Source organism: Balaenoptera physalus, assembly GCF_965194825.1.
Source record: "Balaenoptera physalus genome assembly, chromosome: 12".
Taxonomy (NCBI): Eukaryota; Metazoa; Chordata; class Mammalia; order Artiodactyla; family Balaenopteridae; genus Balaenoptera; species Balaenoptera physalus.
The window spans coordinates 88,020,933-88,037,100 of NC_138897.1; the positions used below are offsets into that span (position 1 = coordinate 88,020,933).

The 16,168-nt window shown below is 47.7% G+C and overlaps 2 protein-coding genes across 2 annotated transcripts in view; one reads left to right on the forward strand and one right to left on the reverse strand.

Annotated features, from left to right (window-relative positions):
- Positions 1-1,283: 1,283 nt before the first annotated feature.
- Positions 1,284-9,281, forward strand: MYL2 (myosin light chain 2). Its single transcript, XM_082416904.1, has 8 exons — positions 1,284-1,438; positions 2,708-2,797; positions 5,067-5,142; positions 6,279-6,383; positions 7,282-7,360; positions 7,459-7,507; positions 8,956-9,072; positions 9,192-9,281. Exons 1-7 carry the CDS (start codon positions 1,436-1,438, stop codon positions 9,052-9,054), a joined length of 501 nt encoding a protein of 166 aa, XP_082273030.1. The 5' UTR covers positions 1,284-1,435; the 3' UTR covers positions 9,055-9,072; positions 9,192-9,281.
- Positions 9,282-10,708: 1,427 nt separating this feature from the next.
- The window catches only part of CCDC63 (coiled-coil domain containing 63), a 28,424-nt gene continuing 22,964 nt past the window's right edge, over positions 10,709-16,168 (reverse strand). Inside the window, exons 9-10 of the mRNA XM_082416907.1 lie at positions 13,765-13,968; positions 10,709-11,392 (exon numbers count right to left, since the gene is read on the reverse strand). Of these exons, the coding sequence (XP_082273033.1) occupies positions 11,247-11,392; positions 13,765-13,968 (350 nt within the window). The 3' untranslated portion in view covers positions 10,709-11,246. The remainder of the gene's footprint in view (positions 11,393-13,764; positions 13,969-16,168) is intronic.

A 16,168-nucleotide genomic window follows, 5' to 3' on the forward strand; every position in this document is an offset into this window, starting at 1 on the left:
TGTGAGGCCACAGGAGGAAAACCATCCTGAGGGAGATTAACAACCACAGCGCCTGGCATTCTGAGAGCAAACGGCCTTTCCCAAGGCCCTTTAAGAGCTTGGACTCTGGAGGCAAATGAGCCTCAGATCCACTCCCAACTTCACTGCCTGATTCCAGGCAGCTCATTTTGCCTCTCAGCCTCAGTTTCCTCATCTGTAAAACGGGGACACTGAAAATAAGGTGGTCTCTACCACACAGGGTGATTAGAAATTTAAATTGGAACACGAGACGTGTACCCAGGCACTCCGTGAGAGCTGTTATTTCTTCCTTCCTTCCTCCCTCCCTCTATTTTTGGCTGTGTTGGGTCTTCGTTGCTGCGCGCGGGCTTTCTCTAATTGCGGCGAGCGGGGGCTACTCTTCGTTGTGGTGCACGGGCTTCTCATTGTGGTGGCTTCTCTTGTTGTGGAGCACAGGCTCTAGGCACACGGGCTTTAGTAGTTGTGGCACGCAGGCTCAGTAGTTGTGGCTCGCAGGCTCTAGAGCACAGGCTCAGTAGTTGTGGCGCATGGGCTTAGCTGCTCCGCGGCATGTGGGATCTTCCTGGACCAGGGCTCGAACCCGTGTCCCCACAATGGCAGGCGGATTCTTAACCACTGCACCACCAGGGAAGCCCGAGAGCTGTTATTTCTTCAGTCAATTAACACATACTCGTTGAGCAGCTGCTGTGTGCCTGCCAGTCTCGAGCTTGGAGCCAGGGAGAGAGTGGTGAGGGAAAAAAAGAGGACCCACCCTCCTGAGCTGTCCACTGACAGTGAACAAAATAAGTGAATGGCATGGTATGTTAGAAAGTGGTAAATGCTGGGGAGAAAAACAAAGCAGAGAAAGGTCTCTGCAGGGCAGGGCTAAACGGCTATTTTAAATAGGGTGGTAGGGAGGTCTCACTGAGAAGGTGACGTTTGAGCAAAGACCTGAAGGAGGTGAGGAAGGGAGCCTTGCAGATGTCTGACAGAAAAGCATTCCAAGCAGAGGAGACTGCAGGTACAAAGACCCTGAGGTGAGACCCATGCCTGATAATGTTAGAGAATTTTAAGTCTCCTCTCCCTGCCATTTTCCTTCTCAAAACAGACAAGCACAAGTGCTGACTGCCCAAGCGCTGCAGAAAGCGAGCCACATCTCTCCCCATGCACCAGCCGCCAGTCTCTTTAACCTTGAATGCCTTTTTGGGTCTCACGTGTCACTGGGTGGCGAGTGAGCTGCCCTTACTTCAGAAGAACGGCATGGGGTCGGGGCCGGGGCGGGGGGGCCTTAGGTGGTGTCCGCCTCACCTACTACTGCCAAAAGTGGTCATGGGGTTATTTTTAAACTTGGGGAGGAAGTATTTATTGTTCCTGGGCTGAGGAAAGCTGGGCAGCCTGTGGGATTCTTCTGGGGGAGCAGTGCTGTGTCCTTTCCACCATGGTGAGTATCGAGGGCCCCCGGAGGTAAGTGATGCTGGGCGGTGAGGTGAGGACACCACCTCCAAGCAAAGGACGAAAGGGGAGGGGGAGAAAGGCAGCTTTCTGGGGCCCCAGACCTGGTGGAAAAAGCACTACTCGCTGTGTGCGCACAGAGGAACCCCAATCAATGCCCCGATAAGCCACAAATAACAGCAGCTCCCGGGGACTCGCAAAAACAAAATAAGAGAGTTGGCTTTTTTATGGCTTGTCTACTGACCTCTCAAGGAATCAATAACTCCCAGGGCTTGCAAAATGGGATTGAACACTTTTAAGGATCAAATTGTAATTCTTTTCTCTTGTTCAGGCGTTTGGGGAAGAGAATCTTTTCTGTTTTCACCTCTTGAACTTGCAAATTTAAAACCTTTCTCCCTATGTTTTTGGTTAGGTGTCCCCCTCCCGAAGCAGGAAGCCCCCAAATCAGGGTCAGTGTAGGACTGTGGTTAGGGGCACAGACTCTGGAGTCAGTCTGCCCAAGTTCAATACCAGCTCTGCCTTTCTGTGACTGTGTGACCTTGGGTACATGACCCAACCTCTCTGAGCCGCGGTTGCCTCCCCGTAAAATGGCGATGGTAATAATAGCATCCACTTGACAGAGCAGTTATGAGGATTAAATGCAATAACATATGCAGTGTTCAAGCGTTTGCTGTAACTCAAGTCAGAAGCGGGTGGGGAAATGTTAACTCGCTCTTCTCTGCTCTGTTTGCACGGTGCAAGGACAGAACATTTAGAGAGGAGATTTTGCTGCCATTTGGATCAAGAGAAAATTGAGGGGGACAGAGCAGTTGGGTTTTAACACCCTGAAAATGTGTCATTTCATCTCGCATTCCTCATGGTTCAGTGAGCCTGACTTTTTTTCGCCTCCAATCAATTCTCCTTCTGTGCATTACTGAACTTTTTGTGAAATGCATCGAAACAAAAGCAGCTGGGTCCTGCTGGGCCTGATTCGAAAGCCTGGCCTCCATCCCCGGAGACAGACCTCTACCTCCCCTAGTTTGCAAAGGAGCTGCTGCAAGACCCACAGTCTTTTACGATCCACCAGAACTGGGGTGCTTTTGAGAAACCTTATTCCGTGTCCTTTTATCTTTCCAGCATTGCCATTTTGAGATGAGTATGGGCACCATACCCCCATTTCACAGATAAGCAGCTAAGGCTCACCCAGAGATGTCACCTGACCTAGTCTTCTAATTCCCAGCCTCTGACTTTTTTTAATCGATGCTTTTTTACCCCCTAGTCACCTAAGAAAGCCAAGAAGAGAGCAGAGGGCGCCAATTCCAACGTGTTCTCCATGTTTGAACAGAGCCAGATCCAGGAATTTAAGGAGGTGGGTGCAGCTGTGGAATCATTCGCCTGGGTGGAGATGCCCACACGCTAGAAAGAGCCTTTCCCTCTTTCCATACTCCCTGCAAGGACCTCTCAGTTAGGTTGTCTTTATCCTCCCCCAAAACCCCAAATTCGGTCTGAATGTGTGTGTGAATGACTTAAAGGAATTAACTTTTGCTGATCATCAAAGTAAAGCATATGTCTTGTTGAAAATGCAGGAAAGAATTTCAGAAATGCACAAAGAATAAAAATGACCTGACCTACAACTCTACCACCCAGAGATAATCAGTTAACATTTTGGTATTCACCCTTCTGGTGATTTTTGTTATATATTGGGTTGGCCAAAAGGTTCTTTTGTTTTCTTCCATAAGATCTTATGGAAAAACCCAAACGAACTTTTTGGCCAACCCAAAATATGTACACGTTTGTTAAACAAAGCACACTAATCAGTACCTGCTGTTTTTCTTTGAGCAATTCAGCACCAACATTTTCCATAATTTATTTAAACTGCTTCCTATGGTTGGATGTTATATACAGAATGTTGTACTATTATAAATAACACACCTTTGCTTGTATCTCTGGTTATTTCCTTGGGGTAAATTCCTAAAAGCAGAACAGCTGGATCGAAGGAACTTTTTAAAAAAGGAACTAAAACCAAGTATAACCACTGGTCCAAGTTGCCCTCCAGAAATGCTGTGATCATTCTGACTCCCATCAGCACCAAGAGGAGAAAGTGCCTTTCCCGCCACATCTCCATCAACATAGGGCGTTAACATCTCAAAAATTATTTTTGTCAGTCTGAGAGACGTCTGAGAGTATCTTAGATTTTAATTTTTACAGTCCTCAGTTGTTGAATGCTAGCCGGGTCTGAAACCCTATCACAGACTATGGGCATGTGCCTTAGTAAGCAAACCTAAGTACCAATTAGGCAAAATTAAGCCACTGCCACAGGCTCAGAAGGATAAACTGAACTAATTTTTCAGCAGTCCTGATGGCTCACACTGAGTCATCCACATTCTCACCTGGCCCTTCAGAGGAAAATACGTTAAACCTATGCTGGAGAGGACACTGTTTCATATAAAAGGGGAAACTGTTTGGGGCTCTTCCAATGGGACATGAAGACTGGCCCCTGCTGTCCCCACCAACATTCAGATCACAGGAACGCCGTGGCCCATAAGCTTCCAGGGAAAGAGGAATTCCTGGGATGAAATATCATATCTGAACTTGAAATAGTCCCCTTCCATGGAGAAGACTACACCCGCCCTTCTCCCTCACTCTGTCCCAACCTCTGGAATGAGATCAGCTGCTGGGGGTGTGACCTGGGGACGCAAATACTTTCAGGAACCAGTTGCTAAAAGAACTAAAAAAACACAGATATAATACATCATTTGTCAATTACCTGGGCATTCACAAAGCTCTTAGAGTCTCCCTGGAGCCAGCTGGGAAAGATTACTGGCTCTGTTTTACAGATAATGTGGGCTTGCGAGCTGGCGGGGACAGACTCCAGGTTTTAACTTAGTTTTTTTTTTTCAATAACAGCTTTATAAAGATATAATTCACGTACCATGTAGTCACCTTTTTAAACTGTACAATTCAGTGGTTATTTAATATAGTCACAGAATTTTGCAACCATCATCACTAATTTTAGAACATTTTCATTGCCCCCAAAAGAAACCTCATACCCATTAGCAGTCACTCCCCATTTCTCCCGCCCCCCCAGCCCCTGACAACCACTGATCTATTTTCTGTCTCTATGGATCTGCCTGTTCTGGAAGCTTCAGAGAAATGGAGTCATATACTATGTGGTCTTTTGTGTCTGGCTTCTTTCAGCATCATGTTTCAAGGTTCATCCATGTTGCAGCACGTGTCAGAATTTCCTTCTTTTTATTGCTGTATGATATTCCATCATGGGGAGAGACCACATTTTATTTATTCACTCATCAGTTGATGGGAATGTGGGTTGTTTCCAGTTTGGGGCTGTTGTGAGTTGTGCTGCTGTGGACATTCACCTACAGGTGTCTGTGTGGACATGTGTTCTCATTTCTCTTGGGAACACACCGAAGAGTAGAATTGCTGGGTCCTACAATAACTCTAGGCCTAACATTTTGAGGAACTGCTAGACTGTTTCAAATCCTTGATTCTTGATCTAATGTCCTTCGATGTGCCTTGAAAACCCCAGAATCCCACTGCCCCCAGCCCTTGGCATAACCTCTAGGGCTCCTGCCCCCAATTTCTCTTGGGCTGACCAGACAACCGCCTCCCTTTCACAGGCCTTCACCATCATGGACCAGAACAGGGATGGCTTCATAGACAAGAACGATCTGAGGGACACCTTTGCTGCTCTTGGTACGTCGCCCCACCAACGCCTGCAGGAGGGTCTCCTTATCCCACTCCTGTGAGGGGCAGGAGGTGGGGCCATCAAAAAGGTCAAGAGCTTGTCATTTTCCAAAGAAACAGCTCAACCAAGATTGGTCTTTAAGGCAAATTTCAGAGGATAGGAAAGAAGTGTTTTAGTCTTTGAGCGTCTTCACATGTGTTTTATTTTTCTTTCAAAGTAATTTTTGTGTGGTTTTGAATGCAATGGCAGTTTACAATAGAACACTTGGAAAATTCAGAAAAGTATAAAGAGGAAACAACGTTGGCCATTAGGCCACATTCCACTGTTAACATCTCAGCCTCTAAGTTTTTTTCTAGGCATCTCGTGTGTGTGTGTGTGTGTGTGTGTGTGTGTGTGTGTGTGTGTGTGCACGCATGCATGTGTTTAATAGCTGGAATCATTCTATTTTGGATTCAGCTTTTAAAATTTAACATCTCAGTAGGATGAGGATGAGTACATGGAGCTGTTTCAAAATATGTGTCCAACCTGCCACCACTAACCGCTCCTCCACTCCTAACCCCAGAACTCAGGTCCATGAACAGCTGTGCAGGTTGTGTACTGAGCAATTATACAGAGTACTATTCATATTTGTAGCCACTGTAGACTTTTACATTTAAAACATAAATTATCTTAAGAAGGCGTGGCTTTTTCTAACTTATACAGAGGTACTATATGGCCTGTGGCAGTGGCTAGAGCAGGTACATCACAATCTCCAAGGCTGTATGGGTTATAGCAGGTGTAATTTGAAAAAGTTCCCTCAGGTAATTCTGATGTCTCTCCCACCTCCAAGTAACAAGGGCTAATTTATAATACGAGCATTTCCCATTGAGTAAAATATTAAAACATCTGTATAACTTGTTCCAGGTTCTGAAGGCACTATTTTAAAAGTAACTAAACCCTCTTTGGGTTGTTCCCAGTTGTCTGACTTTTATAAATAACACTTTTGAGAACATCTTCTCACGTGAATCTTTGGCCCCTTTCACTCCCGTCTCTGATTATTTCTAGACTAGATTCCTTGAAGTAGGATTATAAGGGCAAATGCCAGTGTTCTGACAGCTGTTTCTGTCCCAGCTTGGAGTTGCTAAGTGTCTGTCTCCTGCCCTAGGGCGTGTGAATGTGAAAAATGAGGAAATTGATGAAATGCTCAAGGAGGCTCCAGGTCCAATTAACTTTACTGTGTTCCTACAGATGTTTGGGGAGAAACTTAAGGGTAAGTTCATGTGTATATCTGCGCATCTATGTGTGTATATGTATATCTGTGTATATGTGTCTCTGTGCATCTGTCTGTGTCTGTCTGTCTGTCTTTATGTGTCTTCATCTTTGGGCATCAATTAAAGCACTGGGAGGACATATTGGGGTTGGCCCATGAAGGCAGAGTAACGTCAGGGGGAAGAAAAAACAATAAAATCAGCAGTTAACAGTGCTCCAAGGCTTACCCTGATCCAGACCTCATGCTAAGCACTTTAAACACATTATATGCATCACCTTATTTAATAGCATCTAGGAGGTAGTTTCTATTCTTATCCCAGTCTACAGATGGGGAACTGAAGCTCAGAGACGGAAAGTCTCTTGCCTGCAGCCACACAGCTAACAAATGCTGGAGTCAGGATTTGAATCCGAGTCTTTCTAAGTCTAGATCCATGCTCGACCTTGGGCTTCCTCAGAAATAACTGGATTCTCAGGACTTCCCTGGTGGCTTAGTGGTTAAGAACCCGCCTGCCAATGCAGGGGACACAGGTTAGATCCCTGGTCCGGGAAGATCCCACATGCCGCGGAGCAACTAAGCCCATGTGCCACAACTGCTGAGCCTGCGCTCTAGAGCCTGCAAGCCACAACTACTGAGCCCGTGCTCCGCAACAAAAGAAGCTACCACAATGAGAAGCCCATGCACCGCAACAAAGAGTAGCCCTTGCTCAACACAACTAGAGAAAGCCCGCGCACAGCAACGAAGACCCAACGCAGCCAAAAAGAAAGAAAGAAAGAACTGGATTCTCAGCCCGCTCTTTCAAAACGCCAAGGCTCAGTGCTCAGGAGGCAACAGGACCTTTCCTGCTTACCAGAGGTTCCCAGCCACCCATGGCACATTTTAACCCCGTTTTCTGTTTCAGGGGCAGACCCCGAGGAGACCATTCTCAACGCGTTCAAAGTGTTTGACCCTGAAGGCAAAGGGGTGCTCAGGGCTGATTAGTGAGTGGGATCTGTGGGGGAAGACGTGGGGTTCTTTGCTTCTCCCCCCAGCCCTCTCCACACAGCCGGCTGCAATACCTGCTTTTCTCTCTCTGCAGCATACAGGAGATGCTGACCACGCAGGCGGAGAGGTTTTCCAAGGAGGAGGTAACAGGGCCCTTCGGACAGTCTCTGTACCCCAGCTCCTGGCCTCACCCTTCTGGGGACTCCCTCTCCAGACTCTCTTATATAAAACACCACTGACCCCACACTGAGAGAGAATCTGCTCTTGTTTACTAAGCCCTTATCTCATTTCACTCTGTCAATCACCCTGTGAGGTAGGGACTAGTATTATGGTCATTTTACAGATGGGGAAACTGAGGCTCAGGGAAGCAAAGTCACTTTGCTTTGACTAAAAGGACAACACTAATGAGAAATGCCGGGGCCTGGATTCAAACCTAGGTCTGTCTGACTCCAGGTTCTGTCTTCCTCATAATGCATGGATACCTGGTGAGAGCATCAATTTCCTGATGAAGTGAAGGTGGCATGCAGGGTCACTGCATACAGTCGTGTAGGTTGTACACTGCACAATCCTCCTGGATGCCCTTAATACTGCAGAGTATTTATTTGTTGCAATAGTTTTCCAGCAGATGGCAGTAAAGTGTCCTGTTATAATTTTTTAGAAATCAGAATATATGACTTTTTCTGGCAGGTGGCAGATGTACCTGGAAGAAGGGGCACTATTGCTAATTCACCAAAGGCCCTGTATAAACAAGCAACTGCCTTGTCAACGTTACTAATGAACCTTAATGAGTCTATTTAAATGGTCCCTTATAGCCTCTGGCCTGATTCCATCAAGTTTCACATTTTACTAAAAATTTTTTTGGATTTCCCCGTCAAAACTCAAGCAGTTGAAAGAGCCTGACTTTCAACTCTCACCAGGCTTTGGGACTTCGGACAAGCTCCTTAACCTCACTGTGCCTCAATTTCCTCATCTGTAAAGTGGGGACAATAATAGAATCTACTTCATAGTACACTGTGAGGATTAAATGAGTTCACATGTATAAAGTGCTGATATGTAATAAGGGCAATATAAATGTTATCTATTATTAACCCCAAATTAAAAAACAAATAACTAGCCAATACTTTTTAAATGTAGAAATTGCACATTTTAAAAAATTTAATTTCTAGTTTCCCTCAAAGAAACAAATTCCTCAAAGAGTCTGACCTCCTTGCCCATGTGGACACATGGACTGGCCCTGAGCAGTTGCGACCTCTGTAGATGGACTAGTCTCCATTTAGCCACAGTCCCCACCAGGCCCACTTTGCTCCCCCACATAACCTGCCCGCCCCTTTGCACACTTGAGTTTGCGATCCCTTCTTTCCCCGTCGCAGGTTGGTTCCTGGGAACATCCCTGCAGGATGGCCCTTGGGGTTGGCACCTGTGGAAGAGCTACAAAGGGCAAGGAAGCAGGAGGGCACGGAGGGAGATGTCCACCGCAACCCATGTCCTCCAGGCCCCCAGCTGCCTCTCCACTCGGGCCGCCCCGCACACAGCCCTCCCCCCTCCACTGCCCCTCCCCATGTCCTCAGCATGTCTTGCTGATTCGTTGCAGGTCGACCAGATGTTTGCCGCCTTCCCCCCTGATGTGACTGGCAACTTGGACTATAAGAACCTGGTGCACATCATCACCCACGGAGAAGAGAAGGACTAAGGAGGGGATTGCCTTTGGGTGGGTGGATGGGGGGCGTCCCTGCCCTCTCCTCACTTTGCCCAGTAATGCCACCACCCCTGCCCCTGGCCTGTTGGCTGTGTGGCCGCCTCATTTATCTACCTCCATCTTCTTCGCAGCCTGGGTGCCTTAGAGATACCACGTGGCCACACAGCCGGCAGATGGAAATCCATCCAGAGGCCATGTTCCAATAAACAGGAGGTTGTGTATTTGTTTATGGTGTGTCCTTGAGTATGGAAGACCCTTTGCTAGTTCCCGTGAAGGTGGTGTATGAGATAGTGATGGCCCTGCTGTCATTATTATTGAATCTTAGTGACTCTGTAAGATAGACCTTCAGGGACTTCCCTGGTGGTCCAGTGGTTAAGACTCCACGCTTCCACTGCAGGGGCACAGGTTCCATCCCTGGGCGGGGAACTAAGATCCCACAGGCCGCATAGCGTGGCCACAGACCTTCACAGCCACTCAGGACTATTTCCATGAAAGTCCACGTTTTACTGGAATGTTAACTAGAGGACCACAACCCTTTCTTTCAAAGAGTTCGAGCACTGGTAGAGCCTAGCTTCCCTGGCGTACTTTCCTTTAGGATGTCACTGGAATGCTTCTCCCATAGATGTGTTTAGGCCCCAGGATAAGTTAAGAAGAAGAGGCCTCACATGCACACTAAAAATATGGCTCATTTGGCCAAAAAATCACATCCATTAATTGTAAGAGGTTAATTTCTAATTTCAGATAAAGTAGAAGTTGTCTGTATTTCTCTCCTGGCAAATTGGGGGAGGGACACAGACATACATAGATAATGACTTCTGACCCTGCCTGGGGTCTAGGAACTAGGCCTAGGTGTGAGTTGACTCTTGATTTTGGGTGACCAAAATCATTGCTGAAACACTGAGGTCTGTTTTGGCTGCAAGAATCCCAACTTAGGAGACAAATGAGTTCACATAACTGAGAAGTCTGAGGGCTTCAGGCATAGCTGCATCCAGGAGCTCAAACAGTACCAACAGAACCTGAGGAGGCCTCTCCACTGCTCTGCTTTCTTTCATGTTGCTCTGCTCTCAGTGGTGACAGAATGGTCACCAGCAGTTCTTAGCTCTTGTCTATCCCCACAGCAATCCTAGTGGAAAGAGGGCACCTCCCTCTCTCCCAGCTCCACACAAATCCCAGAACAGGGCGTATGGGATACCTGAACCAACCCCGAAACAGGTGTAGTGCTCTGACTGGCAGACTTGGTCACATGATTAACCCTTGCGTTGGGGTTGAAACCAGCCCCTTCCAAACCACATGGCCTGAGGGTGGGAGGGGCCGTTCCCCAAAGGAAAATTCAAATGCCTTTTAGGAAGAAAGGGGAGTGGATGCCGGGCACTCAAAGTTTTCAAGAGAACCCCAAGAACCCAGGACACAGCCAAAGCGAATGATGTGATGGAAACAAAGGGCTGAAATTGGGGGTGGGAGTGGCAGCTGGGGTCGACCAGGGGGTATGAGGGGGTCCAGGTGGTTGAAGGAGCCAGAACTGGAGCCAGTCTCCAAGATTCAAGAACAACACCAGAGCCCCCAGAGGAGGAGCTCAGGGTCAGCTCCAATGACATCACCTGCTGGGAAGGGGGGGGGTCCCTTTCAAAGCCAACAGCAAGCTGGGAAGGCAGGGACCCAGGGGCCCCCCACGCCATGATGACCCATCATGATCCAAACCCTACAACAATGCATATCCCCCACGTCTGGAACCTGTGACCTGGGGCTCCTACAGAGACACGGCCAGGCCCGGGAGAGGCCCCAGCTCAGAGCGCTCGAGTGGAGTTTGTGTTTCAGGGCAAGACACCCTGGACACAGCTCCACAGTGACACATTCATCCACACCACACACACACACACACACACATACACACACACACACACACACACACACAGAGCCTCCAAGGCTCCTGGTTCCCACCTGTGAGCGTCTGCCGCACCCCATGTGGTTCTAGGACGTGAAATCAGTATTTTGGCTCCCAGCCATGGTGACCTCACACCACTCTTGCCCCCTTGCTGGCTTTGGAACTCGACCCTCCTGCTCCTCTACCCCATCCTGGGGTGGCTCCAGCACCCCAGTCTCTTAGTAATGAGTGTGAAGAGGCACCAGGGTTATGGAACAAAACATTTACTCTCTCTGGTTATGGTACAAACATGGCCATGTCCACCTCAGACCGTTAACTTCTTCTTGGGCCTCAGATCGTCCCCATTTTCAGGCACGCTCTCCATGCGTAAATCCCTGCTTCTAGACTCTCTTGCGGTGTAATGGCTGAGCACCATTTGCCGAAGGCTGCTGTGGTCCAGGGGTTGGTCCACTGTGCCAAAGATGGGACTCGTGTGAGGAGTTTGGAAATCAAACCCAGCACAGCAGGGGGTGGGCTTCCTTCCCAGGGACAGTGTCTCTCTGCCCTGTTCAAGGATGTCCAAGCCTGGTTTGGTGTCCCTCCATAGTGCTGGGGGTTGGAGTGTAAAAATTCTCAAAGTCCAGGGAGGGGGAGGACAGGCAGAGATGTACTGCTCAGGGATGGCCAGACAATAACTGTTTTTTTTCTCCAAGATGAGGATGTAAAGATGAGTTTGGTTTAGTATCAAGGAGATAGGGTCACCATGTGCAGTTGCTCAGGATGTAGATTGCACAAAGACACCTGTTTCTACAGGGCTGAAATCCAGCCCCCCACTTGATTGCCAAGCCATGTCTACCCATCAGGGGCTCCTTTTCCTAATTAATCTGCCCAGAGGGGGTTGCCTCTTCTAATTCACACATACAAGCCATAGAGGCTAGTGGGCTAAGAGAACCTAATGTTTATCAACATTGCCTTGAACAGAAATGAAGACCTCATCTGTACATTCCTGACCTTGTGAGGGCAGTGTTCTCAGCAGCGGTGCCCTGCCACCCTCCTCCTTGAAGAACTCAAAGGGCCAAGGGAAGCTGTGCTAAGGTGGCTAATATCAGGCCCAGTTTTCACTCCTGCTAAGTCTCAGGTGCCTTGAATATATCAAACAGGAGGCGTGTGTACGCCTGTGCATCTGTGCAAGCGCGCGTGTTGGCCGTCCCCTCCCTCCATCCTTGGCACACCTGCACACTTGAAACGTTGCTCACAGAAGAGGGGCAGCTTTTAAAAAAACCAAATTTTTTCCTCTGATTACTCAAGTCATGCAAGGTCATTGTAAAAGAAAATTCTAAGCAATACAGAATTAACTTAGAAATGCAAAGTTCTCTGCAAACCACCACCCAGAAATAACCACTGCAAGTCAGCAGTATACAACCTCTTCGTTTTTATATGTAACATCAAGATAACTTCCTCCTTCCCTTCCTCCTCCTCCTCCTCCTTCCTTCTCTCTCTCTCCCCCTCTCTCTATTATAAATCAGGTTGTGAAGGGCTGTCCTGTGCACTGCACGATTTTTAGCAGCATCCCCAGCCACTAGATGCCATATATACATGTCAGTTCATGTCGGCCCACTGCATTCTTTTTAGTGGCTGCATAGTATTCCGTGGCATGCATGGGTGAACTATAACTTATTTAACCAATCTCTAACGGGTGAGCATTTCAGTCATTTCCAGTTCAATCACCCTCCTACTTCCATCTTTAACCCTTGAATAAGTTTTTCTTTGAAGGGCCAATCCCCACAAGCAAGATTACAGGCTCAACGTGTGTATCTGAAACCGTGGGTAATCATTAGTCAACCCCATTTCACCTGTAACCTGTCTTCACTAAGCAAGGTCGTTTTAATCATTGCTACAAAAGACTTGCTTGTCCTCCAAGCAGCATGTAGCCTAAACAATGTGTTTGCCTGAGTTGTTTTCCAGGAGCTTGGATTCAGCTATGTCTAGTTCCAGGTGAGCTGGTTAACACTGGAAGGAACCACCAATCCTTCAACTGGGCACGTGCGAGTGTCACGGGATGACCTCTTGAACGTGCAGAGGCCCACAGCCTAGTTACACCGGCACAGAACCCCGATTACCGCACCGTTTTCCAATTGCCTTTCCTCACACTCCCCACGCCTCGGACCACCCTGCTTCTTTATTCTTTATTCCATAAATACCCGAGCCCCTTGCTTTCGGGGAGGCAGATTTTGGAGATTTGTTCTCCCACCTCATCTCCTCGCTTCGCTGCCTTGTGAATAATCCCCGTCTCAGCTGCAACCCTCCACGTCTCAGCGTTTGGCTTGCTGCGTATTGCAAAAACCGAACCTGGCTCAGTAACATAACCATTTCTCAGGCTTCCCGAACGTGTTGCCAAACTGCCCTCCAAAAACCATGTGGGGCCGATTATATCTCCACCTTCGGAGAGAAGGGCAGACCCCCACGAGGAGGAGTATCATGAGCTTCTGCCTCCAAAAGCAAAGAAGATCAATGCGCAGGCGCCCGCAGGGCCACAGTTCAGCTCTGGCGTGAACCGTCTCGGGCGCTTCAACCACGGGGTTGGGGGACGTGGATGGGGCTGCGGAAAGGCGGTCACAGATGGAGGAGTGAGTCTCAAGAGCATAGGGTGAGGGTGGGAGCCGGGATCAGGGAATCTCCTGTGCCCATAACTTGACAACCTGGGAATTTTGCACATTTTAAGGTTCATGAAATGGTCACAAAGTTGTTGCAATTTTTTTAAAGTACCCAGGATAACTAAACTTCAGAATCTGTGGCTGAGTCATTGCGCGGTAGAAAGAGAAGTCCGGGAAGAAAGAACTCACCTTCATCCAACCTGTCGCTAAAGGGGTCAGCCCCGAGCACTGGGGGTATGACCTTGATGGGTTCTGCAGGTTTGAGGAGAGCAGAGCCGCCCCAGAAGGGGTTGATGAAGGGTGGCGGGACGTCCGCCTCTGCCACTTCCATTTCCATGATCTGCTTGTAGGATTCTAACAGCAGCAGGTCGTTGGTCTTCTTTTCAATGATGGCTGGAAAAAAATAAGCAGAACCAAGAGGGCTGCCGGGAGACCGGAGTCCCGGGGGGAGCTAGAGGTTGCGCCCCCTGCTGGAGATGAATGGTAGCAACAGGAAGTGGAGCAGGTCATGAGCTCCTATAAGGACAAGGCTTTCTCTTGGGTTACATCACACGTTCCCTAGAGGGCACAATTTGGTTCTTGAGAAGCAAAAGTAATCTGACTCTTTAATATATAAAGTACAGATATACATACACGACGTAAACAGTTATATTGTATATGAACTGTATTAAAATTCCACGAGGCAGAGCAGTTGGGAAAAGAATGTCTAAAAAGGCTCCTTAGGGCTTCCCTGGTGGCACAGTGGTTGAGAATCCTCCTGCCAAGGCAGGGGACACGGGTTCAAGCCCTGGTCCGGGAAGATCCCACATGCTGCAGAGCAACTATGTCCGTACGCCACAACTACTGAGCCTGAACTCTAGAGCCCACGAGCCACAACTACTGAGCCCACGTGCCACAACTACTGACACCCACGCACCTAGAGCCAGTGCTCCGCAACAAGAGAAGCCACAGCAATGAGAAGCCTGCGCACTACAACAAAGAGTAGCTCCTGTTCTCTGCAACTAGAGAAAGCCCGCGTGCAGCAACAAAGACCCAACACAGCCAAAAATAAATAAATAAATTTATTTAAACAAATTTTTTTAATTAAATAAAAAAAATAAAAAGCCTCCTTAGGGGACAATAATGAAAAGAAGATTGAGGAACACTGGGTTACACTAAAAATTGGGAGCCCTGGGCAAGCTCTGCCTTAAACTATGGATTTTTTCCTCACTGCTGTATCTGAGTTTGAAGGAGCTGCCCTTCCCACCGTGTTTCATAGCCTCATGGAGTCACCAGAATAATTCATTCATTCATTTATTCATTCATTCCACAAATTATTATTGGATACCTATCATGCCAGGCATGGTGCTACAAAGCATGGAAGAAAAACAAAATGACGATAAACAATAACAGAGATGCAGTCCCTGTCCTGATGAAGCTCATAAGCTTCAGTATGAATGGGGGGACGGAGAGAAAGGCAAGTTCAGCAAATAAATACACCTATCCCTCACTATCCAGATGCCTATTATCTGAATTCAGTAACTACTGGATCTGGATAATTTTTTTGAAAAAAACTCACACAACCCATACCGTTTCTATTCTCTCTGAAAATCAGGAACCAAAAAGATTTGCATCTGAACCTTGCTATTGGATCTCAAGAACCTCATAGATTCAGATAATGAGAATTACTTGTACATAGAGACAAACTGGGCGAGTATTAAATAATAGGACTGCTATAAGAGTGAATAATAGTGGGTGGGGGAGGACCAGCTTCATATGGGGCAGCAGAGGGAGGCCTTGCTGGAGGGAGGGCATTTAAACTGAGATCTGAGAATGAGGAGGAACTGGGCATGGGATGAGTATCCCAGGAATAGCCCATGCAAAGGCTCTGTGGCTGGGATGAGTTGGGGGAGAGATTTGAAAATACAGAGAGGAGAGCACTGTGGCTGGATGTGGTGAGAAAGGAGGGAGAGCAGGACAAGAGATGATGAAAAATGTAAGCAGGGGCCAGGCTATAAAGAACCTGATAGGCTGTGGGTAAGAAAGAGTTAACGCAGCAAAGCCTGACTGCTCTTAGAAAGGGCTGCTTACCAGATTGGCCCTTGGATAGCATCAGGGAACTTGAATTTCAGGAAGGTCCCCACTACCATTAACTGTTAAAAGAGTGGCTCATCATGCCTAAACTGTGGTATAAAAAATGTGATTTATGCTGAATACTCACTATTCTTTCTGGGAGTCTGGAATTTGGGTATGTGTCATGCTGGAGGTGCCTATATGATGAGCCCCCAATCCAAACCCTGGGCAATGAGTATTCAATGAGCTTCTCTGGTTGACAACATTTCACTTGTGTTGTCACAACCCATTGCTGGAGGAATTAAGCTCATTCTGTGTGAACCCATTGGAAGAGGACCCTTGGAAGCTTGCTCCTGGTTTCCTCCAGACTTCACCCCAAGCCCCTTTTTCCTTTGCTGATTTTGCTTTGTATCCTTTTGCTATAATAAATCAGAGCCATGAATATGACTATATGCTGAATCCAGGAGCCCTCCTAGTGAATCACGGAAACTGGCGGGAGGGAGGTGTCTTGGGAACCTCTCAAAAACAGATTGTATTAAGA